Raw genomic sequence first — 22,501 nt, forward strand, 5'->3', positions numbered from 1 at the left:
TAAGTAACCATTAGTTCCCAGAATCCCAGATTAGATCAGTGAAGTTAAGTCCACCGGGTTCACAATCCTCCGCATTTGTTTCGTTGTATATTTTTAAATTATTGTATTTTTTTTGAAACGTGGAAATAATAATAAAAATAAAACCTAAAACCTGATTCATGTATACGTCTACAGTTGTCGTGTCGGCTAGGATTTGCGCAGACAAGTTTTGGCTTGGAACGCTAGCTATGACATAAGGTGAACCTTATTTCAGAAGATTTTTGTTTACGTATGTTTTTTGTAGTTTTAATGCCATTTAGAAATGCTGACACTAATAAATAATTGTCGTTGATGATAAATTCTTACAAATATATCATATTTATCGCAAAAACAATCAGTCATAGCCTGCGTGACGGGGCGCATGTGCAATCTCGTACCCCGACTGCTAGAGTTAGTCAGGCTCTTTGGCAAGCGGTTAGTCGCCTGGAGAGACTCTGTAGTACTGGATTTCTTTCACCGCACGATTTCTGCGATAAAGCAAGCAGAGCAGTCACTGGGATTTCATTTTTTTTTATTTCACCTGAGTCTTTCCTGGCGACCAACCGCTGGCCAAGGAGCTTGAAGACTCTGGGTACGAGATTGGCTCCGGTGCGTAGCCTGCATAGCAGTCGTTTCTGTTTCCTTTAAGCCAAGCGGGGCAAGCGCGCAAGGGCATTGGGCAAAACGCCCCTCCCCCTTACTCCTACATTTTTTGCTCATTTTTGCCCAATGCCCTCGCGCGCTTGCCCCGCTAGGCGAAACGACTGCTACGCAGGCTACGGGTGCGAAGCAAGGGAGGGTGCAGAGGAAAGGGAAACGGACGCCCTTTTCCTTTACGTTCACGCTCCTCACGCTCCCCACGCTCTCCCACGCGCTCTGTGTGGGCGTCCGATCCCACCTTCCGTCCCCTTTTCTAGAGTCTGCCAAGCAGGCTGCAATAACATTGGAACTAAACTTGTTTTAATTCTAGTATTAAGCGATACCATCTTTAACAGTGGTTCATCATACTCATGCGCGTGCATGGTTCTAGAGAGAGGGTGAAACTAGGGAAAGACGCTCACACTATTGAATGAGAATCCACGCAGTTTTCGGCGTTTCGCGTGCCACGACGTATGTTTGGCGATTGGGCTCTCCATCCTTGAATTTCAAGAGAGAAAAGGACTGTCAGTATACCACGTATCGCATAGTCAGCCACCCTTGAATAAACGCATGAGAGAGACTAGTTAGACTCATCAGCACGGTAAACGGCAAACATAATATTCGCGTTTATGTTTTCTTAAAAAAAATATGTACATAGGTGAGATTAGTGCAGTTTAATTCTTGCCTTTTATGGTTACCCAAAACAACTCAATTTTACTAAGAAACTGAAAACAGCGAGAGGTAAACTGTAGAATAAACATACTCATGTGGTCATTTCAGCCGTTTGCCTTAAAAGTAATTCCAAATCTCTGTACTTACTTGCTACGTTCTGCGTACTCTGATGCAGCCAGCTTCAGCTAGAAAGCTGAACCATCTAAACTACGCCACTACAAAAATTTCTAGACGCCGCATTTGCCGTATTGATTACAACATTAACTGTAATGTAGCGTTCTCCATTCCAGTCAAGGAATCCATGTGGAATCAGCCCTTCGGTTTAATCGTTCGAGAGCTTGCGCAGTTTATCTAATTGAGATTCTTAATTAAGTGTTCTTTATCTTTATTTTTGGCCGAAACGTCTTGTTAAAGTTTTTATAAACGTTTGGTTTTTAACGTTTTACAAGTCAGTGTCATACACATTTTAGATTACATTATGTCCATTCCTAACTGCAATTTCAGTATATTTCATTTGTTCTTTATCCTATTTCTTTTAATTTCGAACTCCAAAAACATGCATTTTGTTTGAAGGAGGAGAGAAACTTAGGCGAGCCGTGAGAGTACACCATATTTACTGAACTGTTTACAGCCCAACTAGTGACCGATGGAACGACCGAGCGAGCGACATTTCCGTACAGTACTATAACTCGTTCATTGCGCATGCGCGCATTCGCGATTTAAAAACCACCTATATAAATTAGTAACAACAAAGACCCTATTATATATTCATGTTGGAAAATTCCCTTACCTAATTTGCAGCCTTAAAAGGCTGCTTAAATTCACTGCATTTAAGCCACTTTTTTGTCTCCTTAAATGTTTTAAAGGGGAAGTATCATGGGTTTTTGGTATCTTTAGTTAAAAATGATGAAGCAAGACCTTCAATCAGCCGCTAAGTAATTCTAGAAAGACGAGAGGAAAGAAATCAATTCAATTCTTGAAAGGAACAACTCGTGATCTGTTCAAGCGCATTTTGGAAACAAAAACGTGAGAACTGGGGTGATAATGTACCACTCTTAAGGCTACTTAAATGCACCGCTTTTTTGTCTCCTTAAATGTTTTTAAGGCTGCTTAAATGCACCGCTTTTAAGGCTACTTTAATGCACCACTTTTAAGGCTGTTTAAATGCACCACTTTTAAGAGACCTTAACTGAAAACGCCGGTGAAAAGAAACCCGAAAAAAAGTGGTTTTAAGACTCCTTCGAAAACGACGATTTTAAGACTCCTTAAGTACCACTACGACATTCAGCGAACGAACGGAATAGCCACAGCTGTCCCGGCAATAACGCGCTCAATTTGCCAGACGTCACTTGGCAGCTCACACCGCGCTAAAACAATTTGAAATACTCAATACGAGGAACACAGTAAACATCAAATTTCAGAAATTTGACTGCAAAATCATTATCAAAGGGAACGATCTGTAACTCTGCAGCTGACGCTTGTCGTATGTTCTTCTAGATCTGTTTGATTTTTTTTGTTTTAAGTCAGTTCTATGATTTTAAGAATGAGGTTTGGAACACGACATATTCAGAGACCCAGCGGCGCTGTAATTAACAAACGTGAACATTTATTGTTGAAGGTGTCAGTAACGGTTGGCTTAATTAAACGCCGTACCAATTTGTCTTATAGTTCTAGATAGTACTTAATTATTTATGGGTGAAAGATGCATTGTAGTTTGGACGTTTTAAATCGTCAGCTTGTTGTTGTACTCCGGTTCCTTCTGTTTTCTCTCACTATGGCTGATCGTCGCGTTTCTTCTCTCAAAAAGAGCGAGAACATCACGATGGTTTGTGATGACGCATTCATGTAGAAAATACGGAGGAAAATGACGCAACCGTGACAGTGATCCGGCCACTCTTAATTACATTTTCACCTTTGTAAAAACAGCTTTTCCTTTCAAAGAGAACTCCGCAAATGAGTCACTCGTTCAAATAACTGCAGTTGTGACAATGTTTTGCTGCTTCTTTGCTCAAGTGGACATTTTCGTTCTTTGTTTCTTCCCAAACTTGATCTATCAGGCAACAAGTGAAGTTTACGTTGATGGCTCGAATAGTGTGAAGCGACACCCGGGACAAGGTGTTGCTTACGCCAACTTTGTTGTGGATAAATTTCATTACTTAAACATCACTCCTTTGGCGTCCGTCTCGATGGAAGAGTTTCGAGAATGCGGCAAACTTTGCGTTGATCAGTCGTCTTGTTTCTCCTTCAATGGCGCTGTTTTTCGTGACATGGAAGGAAAAATTTTGTGCGAACTATTACCAAGCGACAAATACAACAAATCAAGCAAATTTGTTTCCAGCCAGAATTTCCATCACTTCAGCATTAAGGTAAGTAAAATAGGTTAATTGTAAGGGCAAGTGCAATGGATTTCAGTTTATGAAGGTAGCTGATATCTATATTTATTATTCAACACATGTATGAAGGAGATTCCCAAGCTGGTAGTCTACTTGGGACAAACTACGAACGTTGACTTGCGTCAATTGATTCGGACATTCAACATCCCGCCTCCCCCTCCCCCCCCCACCCTGGCATACGGTCGCTTGACAGTGTCACGTGCGGGATATTTGGACCGGATTTACTCACTCAAAAGAGGCTTATATTGAAGAGTTTTTAAAGGAGTAAGTAACATATTTCTGTCTGCAAAGCACGAAGAACTGATAATTGACTGAACCAGAAAAATTTGTCCTCGAGGAGAAGCATTTTTGCACTTTAGGGTAGGGCACTTGAACGTCTTTTTAGCCCCGGCAGGTTGGAATTGCTGAACAAGCCAATCTTCAAAGTCCAAATATCCGTGGGTTGTCAGAAGGGGGAAAGGGGAGGGGGTGGGGGTGGGGTAGAGATTTTGAAGTTTCGAGTTGATCGGCGCATTACGCTTATGTGTCAAACTTAGTTTGAGCGTCGATTGAGTGATACACATGCATACATGTATACATAAAAATTTTCAATAAATGTCATTTAAACCAGAGATGTTTAGGTCCTAATAACAGACGCTTTCGATAAACATTTAAGGTGGGGGTTCACCTGAAAGCCGTTTTCACGCCGCTTAAAATCGGTCAAATGGAAATATCTTGTTTGCATTTCAAGCAATACAAAAACCCTCCATTCATAACACAAATCAATGATTTGGGGTGTTTTATGAATTTTTGGGTGATTTTTAGGTATATTTGGAGGGAAATAATTTTTCTTGAAGGATTGGTAAAATTGAAAGAAATAAGAAATGTTGAAGATTTAGTGAAGTTTTAAAATTAGAATTTGTAGTTAATAATTAATAGACGGATACCAAGTTAGTCCACTAGCAACCTGGGGTGCTCTTGCGTGGTTATCGACTGTCTGTTAGTGTTCCAAAATTCTTTCTTCTATCCATTCTTAAAACCTCTTCAAATTTCACTCAAATTCAGGTAGAGCCCCACCTTAAGAATAAAAATCAACAATAATTTCGTCATTCAAAATTTTTATCGTTGATTTTTATTCTTAGATGTTTAGGTCGTTTAGTTAAATAAGTTGAATACTTAAATTGTTACTTCAGATCAATATTGTACTAAACTAATCAAAAAAAGTGTTTTCCGTTAAAACAGACTCCTTGTTTTCGCGATCCTTGTAAGAACAATGCAACCTGTGTGGCGAATTACCAGGATAATGACTACCAGTGCACATGCACTCCAGGATACAGTGGAAGGAACTGCGAAATAGGTATCTCGAATTATAGCATAGCAAAAGGTGTATAGTGCTTCAAAACTTTTTAGGAAGCGATTTTCCTGTTCTGATTTTGATTTCAAATCTCACCAAATTACTGAACGCTCTTTCATCTGTCTCAAAATAAAGATGAGATAAACTGAACATACCAACAGGTTACCGCTTATTATATTACGCAAAAACTGAAATAAAATCATGCAACATGTACCGGAGTTCACCAAATTTTGAGTTAAAAATGTAAAGAAACTTTGAACACGGAAAAGGACATTGATTCAAAATAACGTGGTAAGCTAAGCTAAAGTGACAGGACCTCGCGTGTTTCAGTTTCGGGAATTCATTTGTTTTTTGTCCACTTATTTACCCCGGCGGCGTTATTGACAATCAACCGTGTTAGCATTAGCATCTATCTAAGCATTTTTTTGGATGGTTGTTAAGGTCGCCTTCCATGTTGGACACTGCAGTGTATCTACAAACGTTGCGAAAAGTAGAAAAATATTCTACTTTTCCTGCACCTCCCAACACAATGTTTCGTAGCGAAAAATGCACAGCTTGCGAAGAGGGTGTGCTAAATGCACAATTTCATCCACAAGTCGCCCTCAAACAGTGCCGTTGCGTTGCAAGTTGAAGTTTACTGTTAAAATTGCCTCGTGTAAACGCGTCGCGTCTTAAGGAGGCTCGCGGCAGTTTTTCTGGACTTAAGATTATTCGCTTTCTCCGAACAAGAATTTAATTTTGTTTTGTCCCGGTCTATTTCCTGCTGTTCACGTGCTTTGAATATTTATCGTAACGGGAAGTGACGTGCAAAAGGTAAAATTTACAATGGAAGACTTGAGAAGCGGGAGCATATATTTATGTAAATTTTACCTTTTGCACGACTTCACGTAATCATAAATATCCACAGAACGTGAACAGCAGTGGAATAGACCTGGAAAACAAAATAAAACTCTGACTTTGATCGGAGAGAGCAAATAATGACTGAAACTTGACCAAGATTCAGTCTTCTTATCTAAAACCGGTTTCGGTTCTTGAGCCTAAAACTTGCGTGAATATCGAAAAGAATTGTTACTCTAACTGCTTGTAATTTAACAGAAAAATCTGTGGGGGTATTGTAAAGATACCTCGATTTATGCAAAGTGGGAACTTTTTCATTCATCTGCGCTTTATTTTCACTGGTTTTGAACATAAGTTTCTTAAAATCGGAGACACCCATGAAACTCAATATACATTTAGAATGTTTTCCTATGAGGAAAGTGTCAAGTTTTATTTTGCCAGAGATATCGGCGAAAAATGGGGGAATAAACAAAATCAATCCGTAAAAATCGATTCATTATTTACTTGAAAGCGCTCTTACAGATTTTTTTTCTAATTTCGTCTACAAGTTGCCTAGATGTAGCAGTTTAAATCCCTAAAGTTTCGTCATAAAGTTTCTGACTAGATTTTGAGATAATCGACAATGTTTAAAATGAGAGGCTATGCGCTTCCGTTGCTATGGTAAAAGCTGTTGCTTGGAAACCGATGAGAAAATTAACTTTGATCATATGTAGAAATGATGATGTATGTGATATTGTAATTTCAAAACTTCCACCCTAAGATCAGAAAAACTGCTGCGAGCCTCCTTAAGAAACTATTCCGAATTATCCTTTAAGAACTAACATATCTACATCTTCCTTTGGTGGAATAATTGTTAATTAGAATCTGTATTTTTAAAGATGTAAATGAGTGCTCAAGTGCTCCCTGTATGAATGGCGGATCATGCACAGACCACGTGAATGAATACACTTGCAACTGTGTGCCAGGATACAGTGGAGTTCGTTGCGAGACCGGTATGTACGTAATCAAATTGTTGCACTTAGAAAAGACAACTGATTGACAGTTATCACGTTGTGAAATCCCCATTTTTCGTAGACAGAAATTTGATGAAGTCGCGATAAAACAACAACAACAACAAAAATACGCTTGGCTTGATTAGAAAACTTGTACCTAGTTTCTTAGGATTTTTCAAGCCTTCTTTTACTATAAATTAGTGTCATTTAAAACTGTATCTTATTGTCTTTGTAAAAACAGACTTGGAAAAATAAAATTCAATTAACAAGGTATGTCAGACTAATTTTATTTGTAAGTGAAGTTTAAGAAATACACAGGCAAGTAAAAACTAACTAACTAACTAACTAACTAACTAACTAACTAACTAACTAACTAACTAACTAACTAACTAACTAACTAACTAACTAACTAACTAACTAACTAACTAACTAACTAACTAACTAACTATTTCTAAAGCGTTTAAGTTTTTACAAAAGTGTGCCCCTTTTATGTGCACATTCAAGAACTTATAAACGTTCGTCCAAGTAGATTTCTTGAACCTTTGCATTTGCTTCATTGTTTATATTTGTTCGTTTTCTATGGTAAACTTGTGGTGCTCTTTCAATAAATATGAATAGAATTTTTGTTTAAGACAAGGTGGTCTATGGGTTGACGATGAATCTGCTTTCATTTTTTGCCTAAGGTATCAACGAGTGTTCCAGTAACCCATGTTTGAATGGCGGGACTTGTGTTGATGGTCTGAACAAGTTTAAGTGCAACTGTATTGCATACATAATTGGAGCAAGATGCGAGACAATAGGTTTGTTCACTTTTCCTTATAAAGTTGCAAAAACCTCGAAAACTATTAAATGCAAGGAACCACAAAACACATCTCCTAGGTGACATAGGCTGCTAAGCCGGGTAAACGCGTAAAAATGTTAATGGCAAACTTCCCTTTAAGTACGAGTAGGAAAGGAGCTAATTGTCTTGATTGATCATGACTAGTACTTAGGGAACGAAACGTTTTATATAACATTCTCAACTCGTTAATTATTCATCAAGAGAAAACAAAGAAAATCACTACTATGTTCCTAATTACCATAAACTTTTGCCAAATTAGCCTTGAATTTCTCCAAGAATTATTGATCATTTGAGAAGTCATATCAAACACTCGAAAGTGTGTTTCATCAGATATCCAAACACCTCAATGAAACACACCTTCTCGTGTTTGATATATAACATACAGTAGACGTCTCGCTCTCTCGAACCTCCCACTATTGCCAATAGTGTGAGGTTGCCTAGGATAAAGTCACAGTCGTAGCCCTCCGCCACAGGGGGCAGTGACGATGTTGATAGCCGAGACCTTTTAGGGGGTGTATGTGTGGATTGGTACCATGAGGGATGCTAAAATCTAAAATGACCACCATTAAGAGGTATGTCGGTACCTTTTAGTCAACTGATTTGATATGGCTCTTTGAAGCGAAAATGAAACCCAGCCATGTCACCGAAACGGGATTCTAGTCTCTTTTGGACAATTTCCAAAAATTTCCAATGATCATCCTTGCGGATGTTTGTCATCACTTTTAGTGGGAGTTCCTTCCATACCTGGACTTCCCTTTCTCGAACGCAATTTTGTTTCGTTGAGTGTTCGAGACACGACTAAACGGGAGTCTGCTGCAGTAACTATTTCTCTTTTACTAATCTTTTTTGTTAGACGTCAAAGAAGCGATCGCCCTTTATCCCCTTAATGCTGCTTACACCACAAGAGACATGATGGGAAATCAACCCTCTGGAATTGCGTCCAACGTGCAGCTTGCATCTGGACCTGACGGGAATTCACAAGGCTCATACCAGTTCCTTGGTTTGTACAACAGCTACATCGAGCTGCCAAACAATGGGGGATTGGACACACAGTATTCGATCACCTTGTGTATGTGGGTGTACCCTGAAGGACAAGATGGACCTCTGTTTAACTACAAACCTTCAGGATATGATTGGGGTGTACATCTTTGGTTAACAAGTTCTTGGTTTTTCCGTCCGGTAAAGAGAAACACGGAATTTTTAAACGCCTTGCTAGGACCCTCCGCGAAAGATGGCCAGTGGTATTATGTCGCAGCTTCTTACGACTATAGTACTGGAGTTGCCAGACTGTGGGTTGATGAAACAGAAGTTCGGCAGCTGAGTCTTGGTGTCCACACGTTGGGGACTAATTATGATGTCAGAATGGGCGTGAAAGGCAATGACAACAGATACTTTAAGGGTAGAATTGCAAAGGTGCAAGTTTACAACATAGCGCTGAGTCTAGGGCAGGTCAGAGCTGTTAAATTGCGAGGAAGAAATTGAACAATTAGACTCTAAAAGGAGAAATTCGAGAGAAATTGTTAAACCTCTGTAATAAATGCTGACCACATGTAAGAATCTTCTGTATAGACGGAGACATGTATATGGAAAGAAAAAAAGGAGTATGTCTAATGCAAAGTCAGTGGATGAGAAAGGTGACTCGTGGGCAGTATAAAGGCCTGGTCTTTTACGGGATGAAGGGGCCAGGGTAACTTCCAACTGAGCCCAACATCAAAGGAGTTGTTGGGAATGGCACGGAATGCAACATGATCCACCATGCCAATGACACTACCTTGTTGCTACATGTAGATGGATCAAAGAAATCTCTAATGTCCACTGTGGCTACCTTTAGAGAATTTGGGTCATTATCGGGTCCACCTTCATATAAATAATAACAATAAAACTGAGGCGCTTTGGATTGGTTCATTGAAGCAAGGGATCTCAGTTTAAAACAGTGCCCCGAATATGGGCTGGCGACTTTCGAAAGTACGCGCATTCAGAAGTTGGTTCTGCACCGACAGGGGCGCGTCTGTGGCTTTAAATTGAGAAGAGAAAAAGAAAGCAATTGAAGAAATCATTTGCTGATGGTATGTCAAAGGTCTGAGCCTTTTGGCAGAATTATCGTTTCAAAAATACTCTAGGTTAATTTCAAAATGTATCAGTCATGCCAAGTCTATCTACATGACAGAAAACTTTGAAAGAAATTAATAACTCACCGCTGTTTAGGTTTCCCTGGAACGGGAAAAACGAAGTAAAGTGAAATGCAATGAAGTATAGCCAGACATAACTAGTCAATGGTCAATGACATCAATGATCGAGTAATCAGGAGGTAATCAAAGAGTAACGGCAGTTGATTACTCATTGAGTCATGATGCCAATGATTAATTGAATCCAAAACAGGAATAATGTAAATGATGAGAGATTTCCTGCGGTGGTCCTTTTTCAACAACAACAACAACAACAACAACAAAAACAAAAACAACAACAACAACAACCTTTATTTTCCTCAAGATTAATTAGAGTGTTTTAATTACATTCTTATATGGTTAAATTTGTTTAGTTTGTTTTGAAAATTTTAAGGTAGATTGAGGATGGAGGCCAAGTTAACCATCCGATTTTTAGTTGGCCTCCATATTGCATAACGATGTCTAGAAATTAATAACAGGTGAGGAACCGAAAAAATGAAAAAAATTTAAATAAAAAGAACTAAGAGAATAAGTTCCAATAACTAATAAAGAAGATTATGATATATTGTTGTTACAAATGTACGATAAGGCCAGCTTTAAGTATTTTTACAAATTGTTCAGACGAGTTACTAGCAAGGTTATCGGTACAGAAGCTGGAGCAGATACGAGCAGATACGGAGCAGCATAGCGCTATGTAGTCACAATACGATTAATTTAGATGTCGCTCCGCCAGTAGATAACGTTTAATTTGTTTGGAATAAGCAATTGCATTTAAGTCTTTGAAGTGTTGTGGTATATTTTTCCAAAGATCAATTGCTACAAAGGAAATCATCTGTTTACCAGTATTCGTTCTGATAAGTGGTTTGTACAGATTTTGTTGAGTTGCATATCTTGTGTTATAATTATGAATACGACGATTAGTTTCCAAATTGTTTTTAAGTTTTTACTTTTAACACAAAATTGAGCTCTGAAATAGTTCTTTTTCGCTGCATCTTTGATCCTATTTAATTTGATACGTCTTAATTTTGTTTGGGTCTTAAAAAATGAGATTTAAACAACCTTTGTTTTTGTTGGATAGAAGTAATGATAGCATTAGTTATCCATGGTTTATTCAGGCGCTTTTTCCCTTTACTATAACAACAACAACAACAACAACAACAACAACAACAACAACAACAACAACAACAACAACAACAGCAACAACAACAACAACAACAAAATACTGCTTCGGCTCAGGAAGGCTGCCGTCACAATTTTCAGTGGGTAATCAACTGAGTTACTAATCGATTACCCATTGATTTCATTGATGTCATTGATTAGTTATGTCTGCCAAAGAACAGAAGTATTGAATACTTTTTATGTTGTCCACCACTAAATTTTCGTCCACCCAAATTAGCCACTTCATTGAGACTAGCAATTTGAATTACAATCCAGCTCACCAATTTGAAACGAAAAAGATGAATGAACTACGTACTACAGAAACTTACAAAAAAGAAAGCAAACTATTTATTAATTAATTGGAACAATAAATGAGAGGTCGTTTGTGGGCAAGTACTATCGGAAAAAAGTTAGTGGTGAGTTATACAGTTGTAATCTGTCAGTAGCCAACACCATTTACTGTAATATAGTCTAAATGACTGAGCATGATAATAAATATAAAAACGGTTATATTTTTTTGTTTAAATATTCTCTTTGGGTACCCCTGAATATCTTTGACTTTTTATAGCTTCCCTTGTGGAAAATATAACCGTTATTTGTTAAGTAGGCGCTAGGTAGAAAGATTTTCGGTGATCACTCTTGAAGTTTTACTGCAAAATATTACTTTGTTTCGTTGCTCATTCCCAAAATAGTGAGCAGTTGGCTTGGGTCCACTTTAAAAATAATGGCCAAGCCATAAACGACGCCGAAACGTGTATCAGCTTTCGTAGCGCCTGGCTGAATCCTTTCAATGCCAATGCCAAAACAATTCACTGAACCAGCATGTGGTTTCACTCGTAAGCTTTGATAAAAGTCGATTTATATTACGTACACTTAAGAAGGCAAGTCTTGCCCCACGAAAAACTATGTTGTGGGAACTTCTTCGCTTCTTACCATGAAGTTTAGCGCCAGTTTAGGATGCGTGCATCGAGGCAAGTCAAAATTTAATAATCCCTTACCCAATAAATTTGAACACAAAAGGACCACCCGTTTGCCTTAACCTAATATTACCTTTTATGCTTGCCAGCCCGCCTTGTTCAAAGCTTGAATTATTTATTAGTCAAAAGTGAAAGATGTACGCTCACGTTCAGCAATCATCATTTTCTGTTTGTTTCATACAAAATGGGCGGGGTGAAAGTTTTGGTGACGACGTATCCAATTGTAACATTAATTGTTGCAGAGCATTTCGCCAAAGTTTATCACCCTCTTGAATATTAATTCTATTCAAGGCCATTATTGCTTCTTGCACACTCATAGTTTATGCGATCACTTCGAAGAATTACGTGTTAAATTTCGCTAAAATGAGTCGCTTCTTTGCTCCAGTGGAGATTTTCATTTTTGCCCTCGTAGCGAACGAAGTCTATCAAGCAAAAAGTGAAGCCGAAGGCTTGAATCGACACCCAGAGCAAGGAGTTTGTTTTGCCAACTTTGTTGTTAACAAATTTCACTACCTCAACATCACTCCTATGTTGTCCACGTCAGTGGATGATTTTCAAGAATGCGGAATAGATTGTGTCGATCACTCTTCTTGTTTCGCTTTCAATGAAGCTGCGTTTCGTGATATGGAAGGGAAGATTTTGTGCGAGCTATTGCCAAGCGATAAATACAACAAATCAAGCAAATTTGTTTCCAGCCAGAAATTTCATCACTATAGTATTAAGGTGAGTAAAATAGGTTAACTGCACGAACTGAACAAGGACGATCGATTTCTTTGACCAGAAAGCTGGCAGGCAAGATGGAAGCCATTTTATTACGAAGTTTCATTTTATAGCTTCTGTGAATCTGAAAGCAATCTCGTGTCTCTTACTTGGGTTGAGCTGAGTTTATGTGCGTTCATTAAGTTTTTGTTCACAGTAGGTGGGAGTTAAGGAAGATCTTAAATTGGGGGCGATGCCAAATCGTAAATTTTCAGATCTGGCAGGCCAAATATTTGGTAACTCACCATGCACGTACATAGCTCACTACTTATAACTCCCCGATTTGTCAAATCCCACTATTGTATTTCAAAAACTCCAATTATATTTTTTAAATTAATATTTAAAACAGACTCCTTGCTTCAGCGATCCTTGTATAAACAATGCAACTTGTGTGGCCAAGTACGAAGATAATGGCTATCAATGCATATGCACTCCAGGATACAGTGGAAGGAACTGCGAAACAGGTATTTTGAAGTGTAAGTCAAAATATAAGATAATTTTTTCAAGGAGCAGTCTGGTTGAATAGAAATATGGAAAGGATAACAATTTTCTATGCACCACCAGAGTGAGTACTTGTCGCAGCCTGTCATAAAAAAAAAAAACATTAAAAAGACACGTCTTTTTAAAGACGGCATATCTATCATTTTAAAAGATGATTGAATTCTAAGAGAATTAAGATAAAATAGCAAGACTTCCAAAATGATGCCATTTTTCTAGACTGCTCCTTACGGAGTTATTTTTTGGAGAAGCAACGCTTATTTAGTTGCCCGGGCATTGTCTTTTAATTCCATTCAAATACATGCAGATTTTTTTAAAGTTTAAAAACTGTCATGGTTATTAAATTTTAATCGCGCAACAAGGTACCGATTCCCATAAATAATGTCAAGTCTTAAAAAGAAGATGAGTTTTACATTATGAAGAAATTTATCTTTATAAGCAATCTATACCCGGAGTTATCGACGATCAACCGTATTTTGTGCATTTACCGTAAATTAACCAACGAAGGTCCACTTTACAGTTTCTTATTGTTTAAAAACGTCTAGTGGTGAAATAAGGAAAATGTAAACTTTTTAATATCTTAGTATATGTAATCGCATGAGGCCGAGTAGAATTATAGATTAATTTTCACGCGTATTTTCAAAGATTTCTCATTTGGTAAAACTTTGAAAATACAAGTGAAAATTAATCCTTGATTCTACGAGGACTCATTGCGATTACGTGTTTATAACATAGAGGGCAAATTTTTCTTAAAACTATCGAGGCACTTCGTAAAAAAATCAGCCCCGGGCCGGCGTAAAAACACTCATCTGTAAGCAAAACAAGCAAACAATTCACCTGTTTTCTTAGCATACAAAACAGAGAAAACGAAAAATGTTAGGCATCAACTGAATAATTTTTATTCACTTGCACCGTGAAGCTTTCCACCGCTTGAAAATAACACGAACACAGATCGATAAAAATAGGAAACCTTTGATCCAAAGAAGGATCATGCAGAGTAATTTCTTCCACTGAATTTTAACCTGCTCCTTCCTCCCATCAAAAGTGCACTGTTATTATTGTTCGGTTATCGTTAATTGGAAGAAGCCGTAGCGTGGTGAAAGCACTTGGTAGCGGCCATGAATGTTTCCAGTTTTTCAACCAAACAAATCCAATCATCATCACAGTTCTCACCTGAAACAGCATCCCAGATCCGCTCCCAAAGATACCTGGCATACAGCACCGCCAGCAACCTACACAGCAAAAAATTCCTTGAACTACTGGACAACCTCAAAAACGATGCTATCAGTAAGCTACACCTCAGATAATAACTCACCTAACCAAATACTTTCAACCACAACAATAACATTGACACAAGCAACACCCCAAAGACATCAAAGGAAACGAAGCTAGTCACCGACCTCACACATAACCTTAATACTCAAGAAATCAACCTCGTATCCAAAGGCCCCAAGTTCAACCTCTCTTCTAGAGTCAATGAACACACAATCACGAGCATCAATATCGCATTCTACAGACTAGCAAACGAAATACGATGGAAACACTATCGCGAGTCAAACCCTCAAAGGTCAGATTTTCTCACCTATCCACAAACCCGACACATCTACAAACCCCAGTCTGAAGACGAACTTGAAAACCAGTTGCAGAGAATTCATCATAAACTCCAAGTCACTCTCAAAGCACTACACCCCCAACGGAAATGGTCAAATATTGACAAAACAGGCAAGAAAACTATAAAAGAACTTAAAGAGAAGAACTACGTATGCCTTCCCAGCGATAAAGGTACTGAATTCTGCGTCATGCAACAGGACACATACACACGGGTCGCCCTTGACCATCTTAATGACGCCAACACCTACCAAAAAGTGTCCCGCATGTCAGCCAAGACAGCCTGGAAGAACTGATCTTCCGACAAAATGAATTCCCTTCCTTTGTCCAAAAGAGCTTCCTCGCGTCAAACACAGACCTGCCCAAATTCTACCATCTCATCAAGACCCACAAAGCGATTTCGGATATCAAAATACGACCTATCGTATCCAATATCAATGGACCCACCCAACGGATTTCATGGCTTCTCGCCAACGCCCTTAAACCTATGCTAAAAAATGTCCCAGCCCATTTAGAAAACAGTCTCGAACTTATTAGATTCATCCAAGCTGGCGATTTCACCACAAACAAAGCGCTACTTTATCCATGCAGTCCTTATACACCACAATGCCTATAAACGAAGCCATCACCAACGCTACAGACAGAATCCAAAACCATATTCACGTTTCTGGTGACGTATGATCTCAGGTGGTAGAATGGCTCACACAACGGCCAGCTTCTTGCCATTCATGCTTGCTCTCAGGCTCCTCAGTTGCCGGTTGCTCCGAGTGCCATATAATAAACTACTTACTAACCTAGCTTGCTCAAGCCGTACTGGAGAATCTTGGCCCTCGGTCGTTTTTGTACGTCAGTACTGCCACGACCTCGGGCCAAGATTCCCCAGTACGGCCCTCGCGCTCAGTTAGTCAGAGGTTAATATATATTTTTAGTATATATATATATATCACACAAGTAAATAGTGTCTTTCGCGCGCGCTGCTTGGCTAGCTCGGAGCTGATTAGCCAAGTACTATTCACCTCCGAGCAGCCGAAGAGAAGCAAAATGGCTTCCCGTTTCGTCACGGTCACTTAAGAGAAAATTATTTCGATAAACAAGGCAGCTGTTACAAAAAAAACAAAACAAAAATGGCAACAAAGCTTAGTTTGACGGCATTAAATAGTAAGTTATTTAATATTTCCAACTTCAAATTCTTAGGCAAAATATGAAAATACAGTGCATTGTTTACGAAAACTGCCAAGCACTGCAATTACAATGTAAACAATGAAACATCTAATGTTTTGCAGCATGGTTTCAACTGAACAACAAGGCGAATTTCACACAACAATTGAAGAAATGATACCTTAGCAACTAAACAAGTGCCTTTAAACGTTTTATTTCTTCGCAAGATGAGGCGGAACTTGCTTCAATAAGAAATCGCTTGCGCCGGGCTAACTGCGCCGCGCGCGAGATTTTAAAATTTGCCAACATTTGTCGGTATACTGTCAAAAATAAAGGAGTTTTTTGGTCCGCTAGTTATTCAGGTTGTGTGGTATATATCTAATGATAAAAATAAGCAAAAGAAGTTTTACACAATGTTCGATGACTCCATGTCATCATTTCAAGTGAAAATAAAATAAAATTGGTATATAGTAAAACAATTATTCACCTCAGTGTCGGTGAAAGTAATGGATATGTACCTCGCCGCTTCGCGGCTTGGTAAATATCCATAACTATTTACCTTCACTTCGGTGAATAATTGTTAACTAAAATCCATATTTGTCAAATATTTTTCAACAGATAAAAATGAATGCTTGCTTGGAGAACACAACTGTTCCTCGCCTGAACTGTGCATAAACACTGTTGGCGGCTTCAGGTGCTCATGCCCTCCAGAACAGACCCAAGATGGAAAACCGTGCGTTGGTAAGAATTACAATTGTACTACCGTTTAATTTGCTGCAATGAGTCGAGAAAGTGTTCGATGAAAATTCAGTGGCAATCTGAAATGGATATTGTGAATGAACGATCCCTTCCCATAAGTTCACAGGGCATTTGCTTAATGTTTCTTTTCATCGAGGGTTTATATGAATCGGAGGGAGGTTTGAAAATGAAAAAGGAACTTAATTCGAGCAGCGTAATGATGTTCTATCTTCTCTTGGTAAACCTGAGTTTTAGGGCGCCATACACTGCAGCCGGTTGCGGGGTTGAAACCTCTGACCAAACAGCAGCTAGGACCAGAACCAGCTGCGATCGCGTCTCAGTGGGGTGAAGGCTTTAGCGGCTTGTTTTCAACAACCTTGAGCTCTAAAAAGCATTAAAAAAATGCAGGAAACTCATCCACTTGTCTCAAATTGTTTCGGGTACATAAGTTTCAAATAAAAGTGAACTACAAACTAGATTCTTCAGGATATATTCAAGGAGTTTATTTCAGGATTATCGACAATCATCCAATTCCTTTTTTTGCGAGAGACTATAATATGAATTTTATTTGATGCCACTATTTATCCAATTCATTTCGCAGGGTTTTCTCTCCATTGGAAACTAGATGGTACGGACAAACTTCTCAAGTAAGCACTGATAGATTTAAGCCATGTTTAACACTGATACAACCATGTGTGGCTCAGTCATTTTTGGGAAATCCAGACTTAGTCCCTAAAATAAGACAAGCTTATTACAATTACTTGAAAATCTTTCTGATCGAAACGTTAGTAGAATAAACAAGTTCGCTCATTGTTGCTGGAGTGACACAACATGTCCGATGAACACACCCAGTTTTGCTACTCAGGCATAAACGCATGCTATCTAGTTACTTCCTTTGAATAAGACTGGAATAGGTTTTCTGGATACGTTTACCAAAACTGAAAAAAAGCTAAATAAAGACGCATAATGCGTGCAAAATCGATGACCATATCTATCTTATGTGTGAAAATTATGTGGACAAAAAAAAAAAAAAAAAAAAAAAAAAAAAAAAAAAAAAAGAACATATAAAATATCATTCCAGTAATTGTTTCTGGTCCTTACTATATTTCATCGTCAGTAGCGACGGTCTCAAGGTAGCAATATCCAGAAAGGAATAGACGGCGAGCAAGCTTTGTATTTTGGGTCAGCCGCGAGTGGATATAGGGCAAACTGAGGCAAGGAACCCTATCGTTCCCGCCCCAATCCTCTCGCGGCTGACCTATAATAGAGAGCTTGCTCGCAGGCTAGAAGATAACGACAATTTCCCCCTCCCATCCCGCCGCCGCCCCCTTCGCCTCCTCCTTGTTCCTTTTGGAAGGTGCTTTTTGTCAAATCAAACCAATCTTCCTCCAATAATAAGCCGTCACCAAAAACAAAGTTCTCCTGGAAACTAAAAAAAGTCCTAAAAAGTCCTTTGAGCAAAAGTAAAACTAGGGATTGTATTCCGAATTTTTGTTTTTCATGCCCTGTTTTATTTGAACTGGATTGTGTCACGCCCGAAAAGAAGACACAAGCAAAAGTGATAAGTAAAGCGAGATGGTGAGCTTTAAGGTCGGCGATGAACGGAGAAACGATGCATTATTAATCACGCCACGAGCGTTAAACAGAAAAAAATCTAAGTTTGGTTTTATCAATAGAGTTGATAACTAAGAGTAAGTTTTGCCACCGTAAAGAGATTCGAGTTCTGATGTTTCGAGCATTATCCCTTCGTCAGAGCGAATCAAGAAATTATGGGTTATATGTGGTTTATATAGTGAGCAGTGGAGCTATGCTATTGGTGGGAGCATGGAAACGTGGAAAACAAGAATAAATTAGTCTAATGAAAAGCGCTCGTTGATTCTGTTGGGATTAAGAGTGCCAATTTGAAAGATGAACCTTTGCGGTTTTCTGTGTTAACATAATGTAGAGAAATGTTTCAGGCTGCCATGTATTTGTGAGAATCATCAGGCAGGTTAAATCTGAGTTTCCGACGGGAATAAAATCAATGGCATTCCACATTCAGGTTGGATGTTCTAAGCACTGAGCTGCAGAGAAAGTCGTGGCCAGCGAGGCCACGTACTAACTTCATATGTGATACGCGTACTGCATACCCCCAAGATCACTGAGAAATAACCACTGGGGGAATGATGCCCAGTAGGACGGCCGCTTATTAGGTTAACATGTTACAAGTGTGCTGGGCAAATTTTAAACTTGGTAACAAAATGAGAAGTAAGGTAATGTAATGTAATGTTCATCATATCACGCTTTCTCGTTTATCATTTTTCATTTTCCGTCCTTCTTCATTTATCTTCGTTTTTTGTGATAAGAGTTATCGCTAAAAAATGACGACGTTTCCACCTCTCCGAGGTCATTTTCAAGTGCAAGTAAAATACAAAACTTAGCATAAATATATTACAAACAGTTAAAATCGGCAATGATAACTATTTATAAAGTATCAACACGCTTAGAACTTTCGATAAAGCATCCGAGTGCTCACGTTGCGGTAGGCATGGGTTTGATTCCTGTCGGGGACTCACGTTGTTTGGACACGATGAACATTACGTCATTGTATCTTCTGGGATTAGCGCCAACTATTGCATAAGTGTATTAAACTATGAACTAAAAAACACCAAAGGTCTTATACGTTTTAACCCTTTCTTGTAGCTTAAGTGGAGCCGCAAAATTTGAACAGCAAAATGGCAGAACCGTTCTTTTTTTAGACGGTAGCCATGGGAATTACGCTGAGACTCCTTCCATACCTGTTCACAGCAAAAACTTCACCATTGCTTTATGGATCAAGTTGGGTGTGCTTCCGAATACACAGAAGCCGATTTATGGGGACTGGTCCTCTCCTTTCTCCTTCCGAATTTACATGGAGACAAATGGTCCCCTATGCGCCCAAGCAAGAGACCAATCTGGTGCGGATCTTATTGTTTTGTGCACGGATGCAAAGTAAGTCATCTCCCATCTGGCTTATATTGGGAGGGTATGAACTGCTGTGACTGGACGAATGGGGGAAGAGGGCGAAAGTAAAATAGCCCTTTCGATATGGCGGGGGTGACACAAAATAATAGCGAAGAATTCCCAAACTAGCAACTATAGCAAAGGTAGTGAGGTGGGGGAGGGGCACAAAGTTGGAGAGAGGTGGGAAGTGGAGAGAAAGTCGGTGGGAACTAGGAAATCTGACCTCACTCTAACCCCTGTCCTCCATGCCTATACTTTAAAGTAACTAAAAAATATTAAAGATCAGTACAGCGTTCGGAGGCAAGCTATACCTAAGCCAGTGTTTTATCATAAAATCATAAACTTTACCCCTGCCCCTTAACTGTAACCCTTGTTCTAATCCAACACAACACAATCCAACACCAGCTAGCTACCAGACGATTTCCATTTAGAGAAATCTATCATTCACATCTACAAGTTATTTATTGCAATTGTATTCTCATCTGCGCATGATCAGTAAACTACTTGCTCAAGCAGTTTAAGGCCTGGGTTTGAAGGGTGTTCAGAAATAATGAATGATCCCCTATATCTTCGGTTTGTCTGCCTAGAACACGATGAAATATTCCCTGACTATAAAACTCGATGTTTTCTTTTGCCTTTACGTATAATTTTAATCACGAGACACATCACATGACCAAAAAATTAAAATTTCGTAAATCGACGATACGGCGGCGAATTTTTTTTTTATATAGATAACTGAATTAGTGTTTCCGAAGCATATCTAAAATATTGAACATTCTACGTTTGGAATGACTGTCCTCAAGTTTTTAAATTGGAGAAATCAACAATCAAAGGTTGAATGGTGGACTAAGAAATGACCTTTGTCCTGAAAATTTTTTTTGGAGAACAATCGGACGATCATTCCAAACGTGAAGGGATGGAGATATTTAATCTTTAATAGAAACGCATTTTTGTTTGATGTTTTCTCTTTAAACCGACGCCTACCTGTCAAATCCTTGCTTTTTTCACGAAAACGATCACGTGACATGTCACGTGATCTATATTACTACTTGTTATGCTTAGAAATTTTAAGAATGATAAGACCTTTTTAACTGCCAAATTTCATTTCAGTGTCATTCAATTTGTTAAAGTTATCTCAAATAAACCATTTTTCCTCTTCAAAGCCCTTAACCCAGGCCTAAACTGCTTGAGTTGGTACTTGAGTTGATAACCATGGCAACATCAATTGTCTCCCTACAGTAATGTAGTGCCTGTCGCCCGGTGGAGTCACTTGGCAATGACTTGGAGTCGTGCTGACCGTACAGTGAGACTGTTTATAAACGGCGAGATGAAACTGGAACGTACTGTAGCAGAGAATAGAAATCTTGACTTCATGAATACTGCCCATTCGGTTTACGACATAGGTTTGAAGAGGGATTCTGGAACCACGGTGCATGCGCACTTCAGTGATCTGATGTTGTTCAGCAGGGAGTTCCAGTATTCACCTTCTGAAAATGTGAATGAGATAAGAAATGGAATATTTCTTAATCACCCACTGTACAATTTTATTTGATCGCTTACCTCCCATGAACTCCAAGGTTTGACCTAACAAACGCTCTCACGGCAAATTTCGAAAACAAAATGAATAAAGTAACAGCACACTTCGTTGTGAGCTTGACAATTTTTAATGTTGAGTTAAACAAGAAAGAGGGCTCATAAATAGATTCGATGTATCAATGTATCGAAAATGTGAGTTTCATAGAAATGTGATTCAGAAGCACTTTGTAACATAACTCTAAACTCAGTCAAAACTTTAGATTCCTTTAATCGATCTTAAGAAGTGCTAACGCTCAAAACGTCAGCACTCGAATGTCTTTACCTTATAAATCTGCTGATAATACCAAAAATTCGTAGGGAAATGACTGTCAGCCTTAAAAAAAAAAAAAAAAAATCACAGAATCCATCGCAATCACGGCGTAATTGCTTCTTTGTAACAATTTAATCGAAATTGACACTAATTGTATATCTCAGCCAAACATTCCACGTTATAACAACAAAACAGCAACAATCTTTATTTGTACCCTTGCTTTATGTTAAGTTAATTGCAAAAAGATATGAAATACAATTAGAGTACTAGCTTCCTGGAATAACGATAGGGGCTGCCGGGGTCTAGCAGCCAGTTGACATCAGCATTAAATGAAAATAAATTACAGGTCAGCAAGATAGCACAAATTCACAAGAGACACACACAAGGACAGAGAAACTAATGGAATAGATATTACAACTAGGAATTACTACGTTATTATCATGTGATCTCCCTTGACGAGTTAAATTAGGTAGCAAGATATCTTTTATAAACCTGTTCCAACTGTTTAAACAAGAAATCGTCAAATCCTTGGAGTCAGAGAATAGTACGTTTTAGGTTTTAAACCAGCTTTCTACGGATAACTTTAGGTTTTGTAGGTTGTGACTCGCTATAATGTGTTATGAGTTGTTGACGTTTCGTGCTGGCTAATCAATGAATGAATGAATAAATGAACGAACGAACAGTAAACTATGCAACACTGCATCCATTGTCGTACCGCAATAAGATTGGGGATAAATTTGGCGACGCGACAACGGTCACAGTGTGGGAAAAAGAAAAGTAAGGGTGGGAGGGAGGGAAAGATAACTAGTCTAGCATTAGTTCCCAGGGCTTGCCCGTAAGCACCTCGTCGCCCCGTACCCGCACGATCCCTCCCCGTGCTGCTGTTG

General features: G+C 38.8%; 3 protein-coding genes across 3 annotated transcripts in view; all 3 read left to right on the forward strand.

Annotated features, from left to right (window-relative positions):
* Window positions 1-22,501, forward strand: part of LOC146465230 (blastula protease 10-like) — a 532,877-nt gene that overhangs the window by 21,399 nt on the left and 488,977 nt on the right. The gene's annotated exons all lie outside the window — the stretch shown is intronic.
* Window positions 2,972-10,351, forward strand: LOC146465233 (uncharacterized). Its single transcript, XM_085128519.1, has 5 exons — window positions 2,972-3,695; window positions 4,944-5,058; window positions 6,771-6,884; window positions 7,568-7,684; window positions 8,579-10,351. The coding sequence occupies exons 1-5, from the start codon at window positions 3,318-3,320 to the stop codon at window positions 9,205-9,207; spliced, it is 1,353 nt and encodes a 450-aa protein (XP_084984645.1). The 5' UTR covers window positions 2,972-3,317; the 3' UTR covers window positions 9,208-10,351.
* Window positions 12,232-21,613, forward strand: LOC146465234 (uncharacterized). Its single transcript, XM_085128524.1, has 6 exons — window positions 12,232-12,748; window positions 13,134-13,248; window positions 16,667-16,789; window positions 17,388-17,433; window positions 19,469-19,756; window positions 21,008-21,613. Exons 1-6 carry the CDS (start codon window positions 12,389-12,391, stop codon window positions 21,318-21,320), a joined length of 1,245 nt encoding a protein of 414 aa, XP_084984650.1. The 5' UTR covers window positions 12,232-12,388; the 3' UTR covers window positions 21,321-21,613.

This window comes from Pavona decussata, unplaced genomic scaffold, assembly GCF_977016875.1.
Source record: "Pavona decussata unplaced genomic scaffold, jaPavDecu1.1 SCAFFOLD_156, whole genome shotgun sequence".
NCBI lineage: Eukaryota > Metazoa > Cnidaria > Anthozoa > Scleractinia > Agariciidae > Pavona > Pavona decussata.

Excerpts from the sequence above, each read along its gene's own strand:
- LOC146465233 (XM_085128519.1), top strand. The coding sequence starts at position 3,318 with ATGTTTTGCTGCTTCTTTGCTCAAGTGGACATTTTCGTTCTTTGTTTC. Across the intron at positions 3,696-4,943 it reads TCCATCACTTCAGCATTAAG|ACTCCTTGTTTTCGCGATCC; the intron begins GTAAGTAAAATA and ends CCGTTAAAACAG. Across the intron at positions 5,059-6,770 it reads TGGAAGGAACTGCGAAATAG|ATGTAAATGAGTGCTCAAGT; the intron begins GTATCTCGAATT and ends GTATTTTTAAAG.
- LOC146465234 (XM_085128524.1), top strand. The coding sequence starts at position 12,389 with ATGAGTCGCTTCTTTGCTCCAGTGGAGATTTTCATTTTTGCCCTCGTA. Across the intron at positions 16,790-17,387 it reads AGATGGAAAACCGTGCGTTG|GGTTTTCTCTCCATTGGAAA; the intron begins GTAAGAATTACA and ends TTCATTTCGCAG. Across the intron at positions 19,757-21,007 it reads GTTTTGTGCACGGATGCAAA|TAATGTAGTGCCTGTCGCCC; the intron begins GTAAGTCATCTC and ends GTCTCCCTACAG.